The sequence below is a fragment of the Sphaeramia orbicularis genome, chromosome 8, assembly GCF_902148855.1.
Source record: "Sphaeramia orbicularis chromosome 8, fSphaOr1.1, whole genome shotgun sequence".
Lineage (NCBI taxonomy): Eukaryota > Metazoa > Chordata > Actinopteri > Kurtiformes > Apogonidae > Sphaeramia > Sphaeramia orbicularis.
Genome location: NC_043964.1, coordinates 43,376,872 through 43,399,086, shown reverse-complemented (window position 1 = coordinate 43,399,086; position 22,215 = coordinate 43,376,872). Strand labels below are relative to the sequence as shown.

The 22,215-nt window shown below is 37.9% G+C and overlaps 1 protein-coding gene across 1 annotated transcript in view; it reads left to right on the top strand.

The window, feature by feature from the left end:
• grb2b (growth factor receptor-bound protein 2b) overlaps positions 1-13,586 on the top strand; it is a 40,378-nt gene extending 26,792 nt beyond the window's left edge. Inside the window, exons 3-6 of the mRNA XM_030141387.1 lie at positions 2,673-2,770; positions 7,948-8,070; positions 8,689-8,857; positions 12,731-13,586. Of these exons, the coding sequence (XP_029997247.1) occupies positions 2,673-2,770; positions 7,948-8,070; positions 8,689-8,857; positions 12,731-12,916 (576 nt within the window). The 3' untranslated portion in view covers positions 12,917-13,586. The remainder of the gene's footprint in view (positions 1-2,672; positions 2,771-7,947; positions 8,071-8,688; positions 8,858-12,730) is intronic.
• The last annotated feature ends 8,629 nt before the right edge of the window (positions 13,587-22,215 follow it).

Here is a 22,215-nt window from a genome sequence, read left to right as displayed (position 1 = left end):
GACTACAGGGTGGGGAAGCAAAATTTACAATGAACATTTAGTTGTTTTTTCTCAGCAGGCACTACGTCAATTGTTTTGAAACCAAACATATATTGATGTCATAATCATACCTAACACTATTATCCATACCTTTTCAGAAACTTTTGCCCATATGAGTAATCAGGAAAGCAAACGTCAAAGAGTGTGTGATTTGCTGAATGCACTCGTCACACCAAAGGAGATTTCAAAAATAGTTGGAGTGTCCACAAAGACTGTTTATAATGTAAAGAAGAGAATGACTATGAGTAAAACTATTACGAGAAAGTCTGGAAGTGGAGGAAGCAACAAAAAATGTACCAGAGCTTTTATTAAAGCTCTCAAATCCAACATCCTAAAGGATCCAACCAAATCCATGAGAAAAATGGCAATTGAACTTGAGGTAGACAACAAGACCGTTAGAAATGTTCATCCTGTGCTCCACATGTGTAGAGACATTTGCTTTTTTCCAAGGTTCAAGTAAAACTGGGTTGCAGTGTGTAATATGTACAGTCTATGATAATGTGTTACTAAAGCAGATGGTCTGAGCCATGTCAGAATAAAAATTGGGTGTGTATGATAATTTTCCTTCAAATATGATCATTTTCAGCTGCTGGTACGATACAGGACTCACTAAAAACCAAGCATTTCAATCAGTGCACCTGTTTTCATACATGAAACCTGGCACCTTTTTGCACACTTTTCTTCTTTAGCATAAATGTTGTAAAGGGAAAGTTACATTGCAATGTCTTGTGTGTTGTTTGGAAAAAATAAGTTCGGAATCAGCCAAAAACTGTATCAGCTGTCCAAGCACTCTGCAAATCGGAAATCGGGATTGGCCCAAACAATTGTAATCTGTGCAAGTCTAATAATAACTAATTTACTGAAAATACCCAACTCATAGCTAACTACCAAATGCTGTGTTATACAACTAAGTAAATTCAGCTGCTTGCTAAATATTAATTCACACTGTTTGAGAACAGTAATGTCATATCTGGATTTTGTAGTCCAGCTGATAGACTGCATAATTTAACCACCAGTAAACTCATTAGAGGGCTCACATAAATAAACTTTTTGAAGAGAGTTTGAGGCTTTATTTTAATGGCAGATAATTGGAGTTAACATCTAGCAGCCACCAGTGGTATTACACTGTAAGATACTTCTGCATGGGCTTCATTTTCTAGCTGTGGCTCTTTCCCTTTGGCCTTGACACACACATATCCCCATCATCTGAAACTCCAGCTACTTATTTTTGGTCAATGGCTGCTCCCTCGCACAGTAATGCTGGTCCTGTGCAGGGTTAGCAGGTGGGGGAAGGCCAGGAGCAGCTGGCATTCTGCAGGCTCACTGGAGCAAATAGACCCAGGCCACTCACACTGAACAGGGGCCAGTAGGACAGCTGTTCTCAGGCTTGTGCTTCGGGAGGGGGGTTGGGGGTTGGGGGTTGGGGGTTGGAGGCCGAATTTAAAGGCAGAAGAGGAAGGAGGCAAATAAAGAAAAAAAATATTAAAAAATGTATAAAATAGAGTCACAGAGGGAAAATGATTGAGTCTGATATACATCGAAGATTGTTGAGCCTTTTTTTCTGTCTGATGTTTTGTGGTTGTCACTCAGCCGCTTTCTTCTTGCATTAGGGGACTCCATGGCTGCCTTCGCCAAAAATGTTTTTTTTTTTCTGTAAATTATGCAGATGGGATGTGATCAAAGACACTGGCAGTAATGGCTTTCAGCAAACTTGACTCGTGTAAATCTTGGAAGTAGTTCTTCACTGCAGGACTGCATCTAACTAAATGTGACAGGGGAGATTAATCTTAGCTCCGACTTACTTCAGGAAGCTCACACAGTCTACCAAATGCCAGCGCGGTTTTGTAACACCTGTGTCAGGTCCTGTTCTGTTTTTTTCCCCCTTTACTTTTAAGGATTTATACCCTCTGGTTCTGTTCTAACACATATTAGAGTATGATTATCTCATGGGTTTCTCTTCTTTTTTTTTTTTTTTTTTTGCAAATCATTCCAGCGTTAGATTGCATGAGTCAGCGCCGTTGCATCGCTTCCTCTGAAATTGGCACATGTCTGGAAGTTGAAAATCAGACATGCAATTATGATGTCGCAAAACATTTCAACAGTGTCAGCTGTTACTTGGAAAAGCTTGGACAGAGCATTTCATTGTATTAATGGTTTTATACAGGAAATCATCTGTTATAATGTATCACATTACTTTAGTTTAAACTACATCCTGTCTCCTTTTAACTTCAAAAAAAGGTCGAAACTTATGCCTTGAATCTAATAATTGAGTTATAAACTATGAATACACACTTTGAAGTCAGATAAACCGAACATTTCCGATCACATCTTCGTTGACTATAACATCTGCTGCAGTGTACCATTTTATTTCCTTCCGCTTGCTTACACACCGACAAATGGACACACCCCATACATATTGACCCAGACACACATCAATGCACCACCGACTTAACACACCTGCTGTGCAGCCACAATTTGCCAAACATGAATGCTCTCACAGCTGTTTCTATGTCACTGCTGAATAAGTTAAGATCACATAAAGATGCATTATTTGTTCCAATTAAAAGGAAGTATGTTGACATTGTATGTGGCAATAACATGACTGACTAGTCCTTCATATTTGTCACCTCTAGGTATTAAATGAAGAGTGTGATCAGAACTGGTACAAGGCAGAGCTAAATGGAAAAGATGGCTTCATTCCCAAGAACTACATAGAGATGAAAGCCCATCCGTAAGTATAACACTCACCACTTTCTCTAATATGATTAAATTGGACATGTGTTTGCCTGTCAGGTGCTTAGGTTCGGCAGGCTCTATTCCACTGGTTGACTCTAATAAGACCTGACTTTCCCAATGCCCTGGCCAAGCCTGTGTGTGTACGTCTGTGTTAAACCATACCAGAGAACGCCTTGCACTATCCCTAGAGTACATTACCTCTCAACCTGTGCTGTGCCAGATGAGCTCTCTCTCTTTATTAATGTACTTGAGGCCTCTTAGTCTAAATTGAATATTGACCTTATTACATCAGTGCAGCAGTGCTCACATGCTGAGGTGTAAAGAGGACTAAATTGTTTTTACCTGAGTAAAAGTACTTTTACGGTGGTGAAATTGTGCTCAAGGTAATGTAAATTTACTTGAATATGATATTTGATGATGGTATAAATTTACTCTGTCACATTCAAATGATGATTCCCATCATTTATCCACAGTAGAACCTGTCAGGTTTGAGAGCAGCCTAAGTTAAAGCAAACGAAATTACATACACAGGTTTACACAAACGCATAATATTAACTATTTGCTAACATTGTGCTGTTAACCAACATCAGTAAATGTACTGGCTATTTCCACATGCATTTGATAGTCCTTGTGCAGGTTGGATGCAGTTTTTCCAGCAGCTACAGTATCTCCCCATTTTTGGCACACAAAATTTACACTGCATAATGAAGCTGTCACCTTTCTTGAATCCTTTAAAAATGATTTTGTTCATGTTCAACTTTGGCCTCATTTCATATCGGCCACCTGGCAAATGAAATAAGTGACTGTTTTTTGTTTTTTTGGGACAGTATAGGAGATTAGGTCATCTCATCAAGATGTTTTTGAACTCTTAATGGAGGCAGATAGCCATTGGTTGGGTCAAGAGGTTAAGATAAATTTTCCATCCAACCTGTTTCCTTAGTGTCCTGTTGTAACCCTGCACTCTTATAGTGAAGTATGCGCTGTAGTCTAAATGCTTTGATCTGTAGCAGGTTAAATGAACAGTATGTTATTTAAAATAAACCCGCACCAATGCAAAAATAGAAACTTGGAACATGAATATATTCTTCTGTATGCATGTCCAAGGTTCATGTCTAGTATCCCACAGACCTATATTTAAGATGAGATAAAATATATATATGTATATATATATATATATATATATATATATATATATATATATATATACGATAAGACTATTCTGGCCCTCCCCGACCTCTTTTTTTTTTTTTTTTTTTTTTTTTAAAGAATGCTACATCATGTATTTAATCTCTACCAGCTGACAATAGTAGGTCACATATACACGCCCAGTGTAGGATTTCAAATGTAGTTCAGAGTTCAGCATGTATGTCAACAGCAGAGGGGATGAACAAAACAATCCATTCCAATTACTGTGTCTACATAAATGTTTTTGTCTGTTAACAGATACAGAGACGATTACTGTAATTACAAACATTATGGGAAGAAAAATGAACAATTTACCACACAATTGCAGTTTCCTATTGTTTGCAGCAAAGTTATTTTCAAGTGAGCTTTTACTTTGAAATCACCAGCCCAGCAAATTTTCACTTTAGCTGCTGGATGAACCCCAGAGAGTCAGACCAGGTGCACTACACCAATTCAAAAGGAAAACTGACTAACCGGTACACTAATTGACTGTCAACACAGCAAAAAAAAAATTTCCCTTTTGCCTCCCGTTGCGGTGACAATGAAATGCCAACACACGGTGCAGACACAGCTGTGCTCCTGCAGCATGGCTCAGCTCCAGCTCAGAGGCCTCTATGCTCTGATGCTGATCTTTTCCCTCCTGCTAGACCTGTGTTTTGGTGGCTAAGTATAGGTTTGGAGCAGAGGTGTGTGTCCTGCGTTCTCCTGCCGTTTCCTCAGTTCCATTAATTGCTCTGCTATCACTTTCATCAAACGAGGAAAGAGAGCGAGTACGCAGGCTCACCGTGCCGCCAAGCACAGATATAAAGCGGATTAAGAATTGCCCATTTCATTATCGATTTTCACCTTCGTGCAAAAGAGCTGAGATGTCATCTTTTTGCCGGCTGTACTTTTAAATTATTAACACCAGGAAAGAACTTTCATTCGCTTTGTCTCTTGCTGTCTCCGTCTGTCCATATCGCTCTCACTTACTCTTCCGATCAGGACATCTCATAGCGAAGTAGCTGTACTGTAAATATGTGACTAAAAATAAATGTAAGCCTCGAAATAAGGAACTGAAACTGGAATAAAATAACCCTAAATATGAAAATGCTTCCTTCACACAATGAACAACAGATATGTTGAACTTTGGAACAAACTTTTTCTAATGTTTGTGCCTCTGTAATAAGTTAAATTCTAATCTACGTCCTTGTCTGTAAATGGACAGTAAATGCACAATAATCTTAGTGTTATTTTGTCCTTTCTTCCTTGTACGGTTAGGTGTAATTAAGCCTGAACAGTTGAATTATTTGTAGCTGTTTATAACTGAGTTCTGTGGCTGTCACCTCTGGGTGGTTAGATGGGTGTCAAACAACTCAAACCTGTCGACCATCAAGGGGATCTAGCTGGGTTATATTTGTGTCTTTTTACACTGTCCTCTCTGCCCCCCCCACACACACACCACTGACTGAAGAGGTACTCTAAATCAGACATGATTACGTCATTACTGTCTGCCTTAAAGACGATATCAGTGTTTTTAATTAGACTCCTGATCCATGGTTTTAATTAGTTTTTCTTTTCAGTTCGTAATGAATTGCAGAGCACAGACAAACTAAAAGCAAGTGATGGATTTATAGAACACATTTCCACTATGTGCCGTTATATTAGTATTAAAACTGTGTTGAGTTGACCTAGTCTTGGTTTCCTCCAGATCTCCTGTTTTACCCCAGCATTGAAAACCAGTACATACAGGTTAATTCTCCTGTCAGTGCTGATGAAGATACGGAGTTGGTACCCCTAGTGCCTTCAATGGCAGCTCATTGCTTCTAATGTACTAATGCTAGATACTATGTGTATATTATGATCAGTAAAATGCAGAGACCAAATTTCCCTACAGGATAATAGAATGAGTTAAGCTTTTATTCAAATAAATGGCTATAATTGACAGTGTAAGGTAACTTTTCACAGTAAAACAGTAGAAAGTATTCTTCTGTTAAAAGCAATTTAAAGGTTATGTCCCATCCTCACAAATATGATGCATCAAAACTACGCATACCAGTGGCAATGAGTCCAAATTTATTCACACCAGTTTGTTCTCTAGAAATAATAACTGTTTTGGCATCATCCAATCTCTCTCATATAGGGCTTGTGTGTTTCCAGTCTGTTGTGTGTGTCCTCTGTTGCTTTTATGTTGTCTAGTGTGCAGTCTATATGCCCACAAAGTGTTCTTCAGTTCAGTTTTATGTCTTTTATTCATACAGAACAGTTTAGCCAGAAACAGAGTTCTGCAAAAATAAAACCACATTCTTTTTGCAATTTGTAATAATTGAGGTTTTGTAAAAGTGTACATGACGTAAACAGTCTGGAATATATGACTTGTGATGAATTACGCAAAAACACCCCCAATGGTGTAAAAACCTTTGTCTATGGATCCATTTTTGATACTCGGCGTTACGGCGCAGAATGATGGGATTAAAATAAATTATTACAGCTTGACATGATATTCTCAGATGTGCAGCTGGCATTAGAAAAATGTCAAACCCATGTTTTTTATCACTTTAAAAAGGACAATGACCTCTCTGATTAGGCTTCAGCTACATTGATTACATGAAAAGAGAGGCACATCATGCCATGCAACTCTACAGGATTGTCAGTGTAGCATGGATCCACATTATCTTATCCACATCTACCTCCTCCAACTGTGTATCGCAGAAAGTGATGAAGTTGGAGGTTTACTTTTACTTGCACACCCATTCCTCGTCATAGCTCTTAACGCAGTCAGTCCAATTTTATTTATATAGCACCACATCATAACAAAAGATAACTCATGACACTTTACATGTCGCACTGGTCTAAACCAGACTCTTAAGCTAATTCACAGTCACCAATAGAATCCTCCAGGAGCGAACGGTGACAGTGGCGATGGGAAACTTCCTTTAAACAGGCAGAAAACTGGAGCAGAGTTGGGGTAAAGAGAGAGAGATTGGGGGAGGGAGGAAGAGAAAGGAGGAAATAGGGGGAGACACATGGATGCACAGCAAACGGAACTTTAACTGTTAAAAACTGGAACTGCTGGTAAGATAAAATAAGATATGACTATTTATCCCACTGTGGGGATAAATAAGTATATAGCAGCAACATACAATAAGCAAGTGCAGAGAAAAAATGGGTAGGAAAAACCACATACAAGTGAAAAATGAAATTAGAATAGAATTCTAGAAATAGAATTAGAATTCAAATTAAAAATTGTTTACATATATACATTGTGGCTGCACGTGATGTGAAATGGAGGGGTGGGGATTTTACTGAGAACTGTTGCTAGTATAACTACCAATAACTAGTACCAATACCCATAACTGTTAATACTACTACACCATAGACAAGCACTAACAGTGAATATACTACTACTGCAGCTGTTAGGCCAGGCAGAAACCTGGAGCAGACCTCGACTCTGGAGGATGGTCATCTGCCTTGGCCAGTTGGGGTTAAAGAGAGAGGGTCAAAGGAAGAGAAAGAGAGAGAGAGATTGGGGGGATAGGGGGAGACACATGGATGCACAACAAATTGAACAATGACTGTTGAAAACTAGATTGCTGACTTATACATATTTATACATAGACTTCCTGTTACTAGTATAACTACCAGTAACTAGTACAAATACCCATAACTGTGAGTACTTGTATTTGGAGTAGTAGTATTATCAGTGGATCTACTACTACTACTGCAGCTGTTAGTACCAATAATAAAAACCTCTACCATCTATGTAACTATATAATAAACACTATCACAACTATATGGACAAATGAATAATGATAATGGAGGCAGCAGAGAAGCAGGACCACAGCAGCAGGTCTAGAGATGATCCAGGGAAAACCTGATGATGCATGAACATGGCTTTAGTTTGTCAGACATGACGGATCAAACCTTTCTGATTCCTCACTCATTCCATGTCAGTAGTGTTGAGTTTAGGCTTTGGGTAAACTTCTTCAACTGTTTTATCCCCTTCAGGTGGTTTTTTGGGAAGATTCCCAGGGCCAAAGCAGAGGAGATGTTGAACAAACAGAGGCACGACGGTGCCTTCCTCATCAGAGAGAGCGAGAGTGCACCAGGGGACTTTTCCCTCTCTGTGAAGTAAGTAGCACCCTATGCACTGATCTCTAAGGGGGAAAAGAACACTCACTGTCACACTGTTTCCTTTAGATACACCTTCATATAATCCTAACATCAGTGGAGAGTTTCTTCAGAATACGTACATAAAGATCAGAATTTCCACACTTAGTATACATGACTCATTAGCATAGCCACTTCCTTATTCCTTAGAAGTGTGCTCAGTGCTGCCCTCTGCTTGTGTTTTTGTGTACAAGTTATTCTTTGCTGACACATACAGACCTCACTTCCTCTTTGTCCACTCTGACTCATCAGTATGGACAGCCGGCTGCCTGTAGATCTGATGCACAGATACAGATCTTCACTGTCTCCACTATCCTGATGCAGCTTGGTCAGTGGGCAATGAATATCAGTCTGCTAGTGGAGTGACTGATTTGACTAAACACCTACCAGTCTGTCACACATGGCCCCAAGGTGTTTGATAAGCTCACTCTGAATGATCCATCACATTTATTCAAATTTCTGCGCCGCCTTCAGTGCAGCTCTATGTAAAACTGTACTTGTACACTCTTATTAATTTATTTTAACTCTTAATTGCTAAAGATGCCCCTCCTCATAATCATTCTTTCTGACTTTCTGCAGATTTGGAAATGATGTCCAGCACTTCAAGGTTCTCCGTGATGGAGCCGGAAAGTATTTCCTATGGGTGGTGAAGTTTAACTCCCTCAATGAGCTGGTGGACTACCACCGTTCCACCTCAGTCTCCCGCAATCAGCAAATCTTTCTGCGAGATATAGAGCAAGTCCCCCAGGTAACACACTTACTGATCTTTCTGTCCCTTTTAAGACCCTGTTCAGATCTGGCTTTAACATGGGTCTGATAACAAATGAACAACGGTGTGAATGGACTCAGGAAGCAATAAGATTTGATCAATAATTATTCTAAGCATTTCCTCAAATTAAAAACTATGTCTGTGATAGTAGCCAGGATGTGTGAATGACACAAACAAATAAAAGCTGGTGTCCAAACATAGCCTATTATACATCAGTTAAACATACACTACACTATTTAATTTAATGAAATAAACAGTGTTATTGTATTTCTAAACTGTAATATTCTAGATTTCTGGTCAAAAGTAATCGTAGTAATAGTAATAATAAGCCCAGATTTAATTTGTGTTAATGTATCACCCAAATTGTGGTTTCTAGTCATTTACCCTTTCACAATTAAAAAGCATTTTTACAGTTAATCTCTACTGAGATGTTAGTGGACATTTAACTGAAACCATCAAGGAAGTGCTGATCTTCTATGCAGAGCCTAATACAGTAACTTTAGCAACACAAATAGGAGCAGATGAAAGCAAGGCGTCACACCAAATATGACCAATTCTTCATATGAAACACAAGAAATTAGAGATAAAGGCCTCCCTCAAACACAGCCCTGCTTCAGATAAAGGCTTGCTATCATCTGTGGTCCAGGTAAGTAAAGGGAAAGGCCACTGTTTGAGGAGACACTTTCTTACTGGAGCTTCACATGTGTAGTACTGCCTGAGTGCATTATCTGTCAGAAAATAGAATAGAATAAAATATTTGAACTTTGCATAATCCAGTAGAAATGTATGTATGTGCTTTAAGTCATTAGTAAAACGTATGTTACACAAGAGATTTTATTAAACAGCGCCACCTCAGATAGTAACAGGCAAGAAATGCAGGTTAAATACTGCCAGATAGTGAATTAAATTTACTAAAAGACATTACCGAACCAGTCTGTTAAACCTGAAATTAAAGCACTGTTGACTGCATTTATTTTCACAAAAAGCAACAAAGGAGTTCGTGTCTGAGGAGGTGCAGGATATGTGAAGTCTAAGGTTAGTTCTTGGACAGCACTGACTGTGGGATGTTTCCACAGTGCCTTTGCAAAATAATGTCATTTTCAGGGGTGTCCATTAATGATTCAGCCTCATATTAAAGTGTCCTCTTAAATTGCAAAAAGTCTGTACTGTCTGACTTTTTGCAGTTCCACTTTTTTGTAAATGTATTTATAGTGTATAGAGTTTTACTATTTACTACTGTTATTACTTTTTTTATATTGTTTGTCTTTTGCACTGTTTATAAATGCACATTTTTTGTTCTTGCACTTTATTCTGTTGCTGCCTTGACCAGTGAATTTCCCCATTGTGGAATCAATTAAATCTAATGTAATCTCTTGTTATAATATTTAAAAAAAAAAAAAAAAAAAAGATAAAAATTCACAACAGTGAAAAAGCAGAAAGAAGTAAGTCATGCAGTAATCTACTGTTCATAACCAAAGTTCTGAGCTGTGCAGTGTAGGCATCATTCAGAAAATTGTTGTTTACCATGTTCTGCTATTATTGTTTATTTTGTTTGTTTGGTTTTTTTTACCATGGAGTGTGTTTGGCACTTTGATGGCCAGTAACAATTGTAACTGCAAGAACCGAAATGTTTTTTCTTACTTTCCAGGGAAAGGTTGCTTTCACCAATGTACAGTGTACCTTAAATGGAAATCAATCTTATAAGTCAGTACCTGATTGGTGTTGTTGCTCTATCAGCCAATTGCATCGGCTCTAGTATTTCCTCATTAAGTTCTTCTAGTGTTCGGTCATTTTAATTTATTGTTAAAGAATCCCAGTGAAAGTGGGAGCCAGTGAAAATCAGCATATTAGAAGCATCAACTCATTCCAAGATAATCACTGCCATAGATGATCACGTGAAATTTCTTTTATTTCACATTGCTCAGAAAACTTCACAGGCAAGACCAGACATGTTTAAAAAAAAAAAAAAAAAAAAAAAAAAAAAACTCGTAGTGTCATCACATCCTCTATTAATCATCTTTAAAATGCAGAACACTGTTCTGAACACCCTCAAGATTAAAAAAAAATAATAAGTTTGTCACAATCCTCATAATCCACATATTAAGCAACTTGGGCCAGTGATGCATCATTTACCTTAAACTTAGTACTTAGTACCAATGTTACGTTGCAGTAGAACATGCTCATGCTGCCTTCAGGGATCCTGTCAGATCTCGAGGTGTTTGCAGCGCTTCCTGTGAGGCGTTCAGCAGCAGCAGCAGACACGGTTGTCTGAATAAAGTCATGTCAGATCAACACTTGTGAATGTGAAATGATGTGGATTTAGATGAGAAGTCTTACAAGGCTACGACTCCAGGCACAAGTTACCCTCATCAGTCATATCCATTTTTACCTGAATCTAGAACATTCCTTACAGTTCTCCTTTACATACAAATGCACTTTTTCACATCAGCACAAACCTGTGTACACAAGTAGCAGCCATTGAACCCCAAAAAGATGAAATCATGAAAGGTCTGACACTCCTTCTCCTCCTTGCTGATATATAAATAAAATATAAATATTTATATAGTTCAGGTTCCACATTCAGACCAATATGATCTAAAGTGGATCAGACCAGTAAAATACTATCATAATAACCTATAAATAATGACAACTCCAAAATGTTCTTCTAGTGTAAAAAATAGTAAAACTACATGAAAATGTTTACATTTACAAACTATCCTTTCACAAAAAAATGTAAATAATCTCAACAAATTTGAACAAAATTAATTGTCTTTAAAGAACTAAGTGTAATTTTGCCAATATTCTGTCTGTTATTAAATGTTTTGCATGTTTGTAGACTTCAGTGATCTGTAAGTTGTAATGCACATGTTTAAATGATAAACTGAGGCAAAATATTATTAAAATTGCACTTACTTTTCCCAAGAAATTTCAGGTTGTTCATGGTATTCACATTTTTAAAGGATACGTAGTAGATATAAATATTTTCATGATATAATTCTTTTTTTATTATATAAAACTTTTTTCCACTGTTATTTCACTGGTCTAGCCCACCTCAGATCATATTGGGCTGAATGTGGCTCCTGAACTAAAATGAGTTTGACACCCATGTTCTAAATGAAACTGTAGACGCTGGCTCATGTGGCCTCCATTGTTCATGTTCTTTTGTACACTTGACTTAATTATAGTTAAGGAAAACTAAAACTACCAGGGAAAACATAATTTTGTTGACAGGACTAAAATTATGAACAAAAGAATGATATGCACAGTATTGGAACTTTAAACAATGTCTTTTTTCTACCTTCTCATAATGGCAAAAACATTTTACCCACACTGTTAAAGTTGGAATAATGTTGTTTTCAGTTCAGTTCAATTCAATTTTATTTATAGTGCCCAATATCACAACAAAGTCACCTCACAGGGCTTTATAGAAATTGTTGAATTGATTAAAAAAAAACAAAAAAAAAAAACAGTTGATTTCAGACACATTCATTCAGGGTATATACTCAGAGCATATGCTGAGTTCTAGTTCCACTTTATCTATTAAGAATAAATCACATTGTGACAATCATTTCATGAGAAGAGGTAAACCATATTTTATTCCCATTTTATGGAACAATGTAAATTAAAAACTTCCTCAAAACTACTCCTGGACTCTCAAACTACCAAAACCAACCTAAAATAATAAACGTATAAAACTATATTCTTCTAAAAAATGAATGGACATTGTAATAATTCTAGAAGTCAAAAAACTGCCAACAGATCACAGAAGCTTGAGACTAAGCGCTGTCTGGAGTCGCTCACTGTGTCCTGTCACTGCAGCATCTCTAACATTTGCCATCGTTTCTTTCACAGCATCCCACGTATGTGCAGGCGCTCTTCGACTTCGACCCCCAGGAGGAAGGGGAGCTGGGTTTCCGACGTGGCGACTTCATCCAAGTCCTGGACAACTCCGACCCCAACTGGTGGAAAGGCGGCTGCCACGGCCAAACGGGCATGTTCCCCCGCAACTACGTCACGCCCGTCAATCGGAATATGTAAAACAGTCAGACGGTGCAAAGCGCCGACCAACAGCAACAGCAACCATCACCACCATCACCATCATCATCAACATCATCATCGTTCTTGGTCTCATCAGCCCCCCCCCCCCCCCCCCAAACCCCTGTTACCCCCAGAAAACCCCTCCACCCTTCTACTTCTTCTTCTTCGCCATCCCACGAAAACAGGAGCAGACAGGAAGAACGCAAAACAAGTGAAAAGAGAGAGAGAGAGCTAAAACAGGAGTAGTGCCGTCGTAGGCGTCGCTGTGTGGGCGGCGGCTGAGCAAAATCAACTTTAACTCATGCTGAGAACGTTCACCTCGCCAGTGAACGCCTCAGTAAGGACTGAACTGTGTTTGAGGGAAATAAAACAAAAAAAAGAAGAAAAAAAAAAAACACAGAGAAACTTAAAGCGTAGTGCACCAACCATGAAGATAACCAAACGATTCTTCTGCATAGAGAACTCCCACAGCTGCTTCTGTCTCCTCCTTAACTTCTTAACATTCTGCCTTTCTTTAGTGTTTTTTTCTTCTTCTTTCCTTTGCCGCATGTTGTTTTAATCACCTAAATGAAATGCCTACCGATAAATCCTAACTGTTTTAAAGAAAAAAATAAAAATATGAAAAAAGAAGAAATGGTTTTAAAAAATGTACAAAATAGAAGAAGAGAGGAAAAAAAAAACTGATGCCATCTACAGCAAGTTTCCATGTCTAAGATCATTGGCACGTGAGCATTGTACATCGGCCATTGGCTGTATAAATAAATCAACTATAGAGAGAATCCATTTTTTAAGAATATATATTATATATTTGTATGTGTTTGTCTGTTTTACCTCTCATCACAAATTGTATTTTTTCCATTTGTAAATTATGTTCAATCTTTTGTTAGTCTGGATAAGAATTAGTAGCTCTACAATGTGCTGAATTGTCAGTTGTTGTTTTTTTTTTTGTTTTTTTTGTCTTTTTTTTTTTTTTTTTTGGTCCTGAATTTATCTGAGGGCTCTCAGATAACAGCATGATATTTAAAGGGGTCAAATTCCATTCGAGAGCGTTTCTCCTCTCTGTAACAAAAAGTGACATGAGAGAAGAGACGAGTCCTGTCAGGAAGCGAACCAGCAAGTAAGAGCCATGAATGCTGCAAAGAGCTGTCGTATCTATCCCCGAAGCCCTGTGTAAAGGTAAAGGTCGGCCACCTTTCCAAAGCCAATGTATTTATTGCAGCCATTTTTACTCTGGGCAGTGAATGTAGCTGACTGAGTCCATACACATGAGGGAAGCACGGTCGGAGAACTGAACTACACAACCAACGCAAGGGATTTAAAAAGAAGAGACATGCTGAAATGTTGTCAATATTCATTTGTAAGAGAGACTGGTGTATGAGGTTATGTACAGGTAGTTAACATGCATATTCACAGCAGTCATTACATGCATGCTTATGCTCTCCTCTTTGTTATACCTGCACGTAGCAAAGAGGCTGAGTTTGGATAATCACATTGTGTAATCACCAGTGCAGATCTGCAGCTGGCACAGATTAACGGTTCAGAAAACTGAGAGATTGTCTTTTATGCTAAAAGTTGAGAGATCAGCTTAAATGATGTAAAAGATTATTTTTCTTCTTTTTTTGTCTAATGTGGCGTGTGGTCAAGCACTTTTTTTTTTCTTTTTGGTGTCAAACATTTTGGTTTCTGGTCCGGTCCAGTGTGTGTGTTTGTTTACCGTGTGTCCTCTGTTCTCGTGTTCTTGTTTTTCTCGTTCTCTCTGGATAGTGCCTTTCTCTCTGGTGTTTCGGTGTCTCCGACCTGCTACTTTGAGCCCCTTTTTTTTTTCTCCCTTTTACGAGGGGCCTGCCAGTCCTGCAGTGAGAAACAGTGTACATAATCCCAGATCTGTCCCACCCAAACCCTGACACCCGCCCTCCCACTCCCACATCAGCCTGCCTCCACCTTTGTCCTCACCAACATGGAACTCTTCTTATTTAAGTGTCTCTCGCCTTGTCTTACCTAATGATACTGTTTTTGTTTTTTTGCTCTTTTTTTTTTTTTTAAATTTGCATTTGTTTTTTTTGTTTTTGTTTTCAATTAATAAAATGCAATTATTAAAAAATGAGAAACCTGTTTGTGTCTCTACATATTTGACTCATTTTTCTAAATGGTATCGCTCCAAGTTGCACTTGAGGTAATTTAAGGTTCTAGATGTGACGTTTGTATTGTAACCTGTTGTAAAGGCATATTCTTAGATCTAAATAATCAACTCCAAAATGCCATATTAAACATTCCTGGTTTTTGTGTCACTTCCACATTGTTTTCCCACTAGGACCAATAGTCACATACTCTGGTAATATCACCTTTTACATTTTACTATCTATTTTAGGGATTTATTGAGAAGGTTAAAATGTGTTTGTTATAAATGGACATATCCAACTTTTTTTTTTTTTTTTTTTTTTGCAGTCTTAGGTGCACATTTGTCTCTTTTATCATTAGGTGACTTCCCCAAATTAATATAATGTGCTTTTTTTTTTTATTATATTTTTGCATCAGAAAATCTTGGTGCATTCACTCAAGGCATTTTTTTGTTTTTTGCAAGAGAGTAAATGTGCGTAGAGGAACCTTTCTGTTAGACCAAACATGTAATTGTTTTTGCTGCGTCTTCCCTGGAATTCGTACAATGTGTGAAACCATGTCTGATAGTACAACAGGTTGTGTGGACTATTGAGACAGGATTATTCTTTTCTCATCTTTGTAGTAAGACATTTAGTAAGTCGCTTTGGAAAAAAGCGTCTGCCAAATGCGTAAACATAAACATAAACATAAGACATTTCAAACATTTTAGCTCTAAAACAACAGAAAACTGCTTCTACTCACATTTTCACATTTGAATTAGTTTTTTTATTTTGGAAACTTTTCAAAACTTTGCTTCATATTTACAAGTGTTTTTATTTGAGATGCAGTTGGTGTGGTTTAGAAGGGAATATGCTGTAAAACGAGGAAGGATTTTTTTTTTTTTTTTTCTGCAGTGCTACAAGTGGCCACTGGGGGAGAAGCATACCATGCCATGTTACATTATACATCCAATTATACGGCACGTGGACATAAGCTGAGAGTATTTCTAAGCTATTACAGGTGTCAGTCTCATGACAACAGCTACACTACACTGATTTTTATGAGGTTTCACATGTGATTTTCTACAAAAATCCAAAATCTTGCCCTTGAGTTCTGTAGTGCATCTGCTCTGCTCCTCTACAGCAGCAACAGTGTGCAGCACCAGCTACTGTTGACATAGAGCTGTGCTCAACAAACATTAACAAACCAGCTCCCTGTACAATCATGTCTGCAACACAAATTTTACAAAAGGGCACAAGTATGTGAAAATGTTACACATTGAACCTTTAAAATGAAGAAAAAATAAAACCATATACAACACACCAAGAGACTTTAAAAGTAAAACACAGCTGTCTTTACAATTGCCCTCAGGACATGAGTTTGTAACTTGGTTTTTGGTATGTTTTATGAAATAATACTGTATATATATATATATATACAACTTGAATTTTTTCTCTATTTTTTTTTTTTTATCTCAGCACCATGTCCACTTTTCAACACTCTTGTCATGTTTCTTTGCAAATACACACTCAAATCCCACAAAACCACCTACAAGTGTCTCCCTTAACTAAAGCCATACCCTCTGCCATAAGACAACTGTACATTGAAGTACAAAGCATGCATTACCTTGAAGCCTTGCAAAATGCATGTGTCCGTATCCTGTTTTTTGCAGTTCAGTGTTGCGTTGCAAAGCGAAAGGACAAACTATGAGATCATTTGCAGAAGATTACATGCTGTGATGTCAAACACAACTCAAATTTTGCTCTGTTTTTTGTGATAATTGTGTGCAAAATGTTAGGTTTTGTACTATAGAACAAGCACTTTGATTTCTCAAGTGAATCAGCAACGCACTGACTCAAATGTGGCTTTCAGAAGATGTCATATTAGAATAAAATCACTTTTTGTACCATTTTATGATTTTCCAACCAATCCTCTATGGCATCTGCTCTCAAACTCTGGTTCATGAGCTTCACACTGACACAAATGAAAAACAATTTAATTTGGAAATTTAAAATCAAAACAAAACAAAAGCTTTATCATGAATTAAAGATTTACTTCAACATTCTGCTTCACCCTAAACCAGGGATGTCAAACTCTTTTTACTTCAGGTCAATGTCATGTGAAGTGGGCCAGACCAGTAAACTAATAACAGTGAAAAAGTAAAATTACATTATGAAAATGTTTACATCTACAAAGTATAATTTAAAAAATGTGAACAACATGAACAACCACGAGCAATCAAAAATTTCTCAAGAAAAATATATGTAATTTTAATAATATTATGCCTCAGCTTCTCATTTACACATGTAAAAATTACAAATTAAAATACAAACTCACAAAGCATTTAGTAACAAGCAAAATACTGATCAAAATGGACTTATTTTTCTTCAGACATTTCTGGTGGTTCATATTTGTTCAGGTTATTCACATTTTTTGTGAAAAAGATAGTTTAGAAATGTAAACATTTCCAGGTAAATGTTACTGTTTTATACTAAAACAAAGAGAAAATTTTGGAGTTGTCATTATTTATGTTAATATGTTATTCATATAGTATTTTACTCTTTCAATCCACTTGAGATCAAATTGTTCTGTATGTGGCCCCTGAACAAAAATGATTTCAACACCCATGATTATTAATATCTTAAGTGTATTTTTATTTTATTTATTTATTTCTATTTATTTATTTTTTGCATTTCACAAATTCATCCCATGAGCCAGACTGGATCCTTTGGTGGGCTGGTTTTGGCCCAGAGGCCACATGTTTGACGCCCCTGCCCCAAACCTTTAGAGATTAAAATATGTATCTTATCTAATCCACTCCTACAACCCCCCACAGCCCACAAATACATCACGGGGCCAAGAACATGCTTCTGATCTGTGGTTTTGGTAAATTACTTTTGTTGTTAAATCACTGCCTCACTGACAACCCATCACCTACAGCAGTAATAGTGAGGAAATGATGACAATTATATCTGCACTTTCATTACCTACATGCATGATGCAAATGTGACCACTTCTTGTGCAGAAGCATCAGTCAAAGTGCAGCGCATTTCATCTACAGTGATTTGCATTTTGCCAGGCTTTGAAGTAAAGGTTGAGTCTCAATGTCTGAAATATGAAAGAGATGGTGATTATATGCATTTTATATGAAAGCACTGTAAAAGTCTGCACAGCTCAGGCTTTAAACTACACAGTCGTTAGAAAAAGTGGATGTGTTACTGAGCCAAGCGTGAAATAGACTGTAAAATAATATATATTTGTTATCTAAATATGTAAAACTAAAGGGACCATACTAGTGTAGTTGTTTTGTGTTTGGGATAGTTTGATTAACCCATACATGCCCCAACATCCACCTCTGACCAAAAGCATCTACTGATCTAAAATGTTTAATAACTGTTTATCCACTCATCCTATTAATACATGCAAATAATTGGTGTAAATGCAGTGTGTCATGTTGTCATGGTCATCAAATATGACCCATTTGGACGTTCAGAGGCCCTGTAGTGAATGTGGAAACACTGTCATCTTCTACAACATTGATTCATCAGTAAAACCCATGGAGTTCAATCAATGACAGTGGATGGAGACACTTGTTTATATGTTCAGTTATTGATATTTTGCTGAAAGTCACATTTTCTTCAGTTTTTTTTTTTGTTTTTGATATAATAACCCCTAAGTCTACATGATCACTGAAATAACTATGGGAAAATATCAGATTTTTCCCCAAAAAATGCAAAACACAGAGCATAATATTACAAGAAATGGTAATACATCACTTCAGAAAGATTAAATAAACAAACTAGAAAAGCATTCGGAGAGCACAGACCTCCGCCAGGGCAGATCAGTGTCCTCCCACCCACCCCCAGATCACCACCAAAATTTAATCATTTGTTCCTTGTGCCAGTATCAACATTTCCTGAAATTTTCATCCAAATCCGTCCATAACTTTTTGAGTTATCTTGCACACGGACAGACAGACAGACAAACCAACGCCGGCAAAAACAAAATCTCCTTGGTGGAGGTAAAAACAATATCATTTGGAAGCTGCCACAAAAGTAGCACTGGCTCTTTATGGGTTAATTCACCCTATCAAACTTGAGACACCCAACAGTTTCTTCCATATCAGTGTTAATGAGCTTCACACACTAACAACTTGCTTGTGATGAGTAATCTATCGCAGTGAACTTCAAGCAAGCTTTTGTTCTCATTTGTTAATAGCTGCAAAGACTCACTGTCTCACCCACATTTTCATCATGTGGACGGTGGATCTAAATTGGCAGGAACCTCACAAAGTTGAATTTGAGAGCATCCGTCATCAGGAAATTCTCAAGTGTTATTAAAAAAAAACAAAAACAAAAAAAAACAGAGGTTCTCACTAATGCAACACCTTCTACCAGCAGCTCATGCCTCAGGCTTCACATACTTGCATAAATTGTTCCACTAGTATAAAGACAAGAATGTGAACATGTGTCAAAACTCCACTGTGGGCTTATTTGATCTGTAATTATTAGGCTCAAACATGCAATAACACCTCAGTTATCATTAAGGGGAAGTGTCCTCTTGAACATCTTATCCTGAGAGGATCCTACTCTCACACATGCACTTAAATAATACATGAAAAGACAGGAAATCGACTTTCTACTCCAGGGCTGTCAAAATCATTATAACTCAGGTTCCACATTCAGCCCAATTTGATCTCAAATGAATCAGACCAGGAAAATAAAAAGATAATAATCAATAAATAATGTCAACTACAAACTTTTGCTATGTTTTAGAGTTAAAAAAAAAAAAAAAAAAAAAAAAAAACTACAGTTACATTATGAAAATGTTTACATCAACACATTAAAAAAAAAAAAAAAGTGAATAACATAAAGAACCATGAACAACCTGAAATCTCTTAAGAAAAGTAAGTGTAATTTTAACAATTTTGTGCCTCAGCTTCTAATTTACACATGTGCACTATAATTTACAGATCACAGTGGATCTACAAATTCACAAAATATTTAGTAACAGGCAGAATGTTGTTAAAATTGCATTTACTTCTCTTAAGACATTTAAGGTTATTCACTTTTTTAAAGGATAGTTTGTAAAAGTAAACATTTTCATGTAATTTCACTTAAAATTTTGGAGTTTTCCTTATTTATAGGTTATTATTCTAATATTTTACTGGTGTGGCCCATGTGAGATTAAATTAGTCTGAATGTGCTTTTCAGAAACTCATCCCTTGTGTCGGATTGGATCCTTTGGCAGGCCGGTTTTGGCCCACGGGTTGTATGTTTGACACCTGTGTTCTACTCTGTTTGCGTGACCATAATGGGTTTCTTCAAGACACCAGATCTGCAGCAGCGAGTGAGTCAGTGGTTTCATCAAAAGGCCAACTCAACGCATCAGGCCTCATTACGTTATGACACTCATCCAAAGTGTGTCTGTTTCTCCTGAGGTGCAGATTATGTGCAATGAGTCGGTTGATCTGAGGGAGTAGTAAAGTGGAGGCTGAAGGTTCAGAAGCCTGGGGTGCTTCTGCTGCGCTTCTGCTCTGCTGTGCTTGCAGTCCTCGGCTGCAGCGCGTTGAGATCTTTAGCATCACGTTAGCCACGGTCTGGTGCACTGTCTGCTCCACATTTTGACTTTGCACCCTCAGTACCACTTTAGCTTCCATCTGACTCCTCTCCGCCTGCATCTTTGTCACTGAGTGCCTTGAGCAGACGCTGTTACATCAGTGCTGCTGTCCTCTCATCTGGAATCTATTCTAGTTCAGATATTATATCAGTCTGCTCCAGTGCTTCTTTTCATCTGTGGGTCTTCTCACATAAAGCAGCCCTGTGAGACACTTCACTGTGGCCTCTGCTGACCACTGAAAATAATCCAGATGGAATTCATACAAAGGTTTTCAAGTATTAACAAGCACCTACTGTATATAAAATATACTATATGGCGCAATTCATGTGTTGGAATGACAGGGGCTTTGTGAAGGTCTGAGGACTAACTGAGCCTCAGGGGTGAGGCCGTCTGCCATATGGTGCTGACATGGAAGTCCACAATGCCAGCCTTAAAAGCCTGCTGCTCTGCACTGCGTTTGGATATTTTAAGATGATTTGAGGATTTGCAAGTGAGGAGGACATTTCGTGCAGAGCTGAGAAGATTATTTTCATCATGTGAACTAGTGACCTGTTTGTGTAGTATCATAATTATAGTCACTAATGTTTTTCAGTGAGAATGGGCTGTTGTACTGTTTAAAGTGACTTATATTATGTTTATTGAGGACTTGCAGCTGATGTCACTGGTCATGTGATTGTTGTTTACACCGCCATACTGGTAGGCATGCTATCTGGATCCAGAAAGTCAGAACTGTTACTTTATATTGTGTTTTTCTTTGGACTCGTGTTTTGTTATTTGCGAGTATGTCAGCTTGTAATAAAGGCACCGTAGATGAGTTTCAATGTTTACCAACAACAGTGATGCGCGCGTAACTTGGAGGCAAAGACACGAGTACCAGCTCCAGCCGGCTCACATCAGCCGCGTACACCTCCAGGCTCTGCCCTGGAACTCGTGAACGAACCGATATGTTAGCTCTAAAACGGTCCATTAACTGTCTCTGTCCAAAAGCCGATCCCATCTTCTCCTTCATGGCCACATAATTTGACTTGACCGCATCGGGAAGGCTGTCCCATAGTAGAAAAGCAGACTTGCACAGACGGGTGGGAAGTATTCTCACCAGCTCCCCGCTGAACTCACCAGTGTTGCCCGCCGTAGCTCTGACTGCCTCTTCCAGCTGCTTCACCCAGCTGAGGAAACTCTGCTGCCATCACCGGCAAAGGGAGCAGGTAGCTCCACAACCACTGTCTCTATAGAGGGTATGCATGCGATGTCACCGCTAGCGGAAGTCACCGTGGTTACGCCCACTGAGTGGCAGAAAGAGGGAGATGAGTAGCAGCGTTGGCTTCAGTACTGTCTAAATTTAAGAACAACATTTAATAAAAAAAATAAAAAAAAATGGGGACGAGCTGTTGTGCGATTGATTGTATGAACAGGTTTGAAAAGCAGTTGGAGCTATAGTTTTACAGGCACCAAAAGCCAAAGAAAAGAGACGTAGATGGATCCACAAATCCAGGAAATCAAAACCTAGCTCTGTGGATCCTGTTTGGTGTCAGGTTACATTAATTTATGCTGTATTTTTGGGTAAAATCATACCTTAAATTACG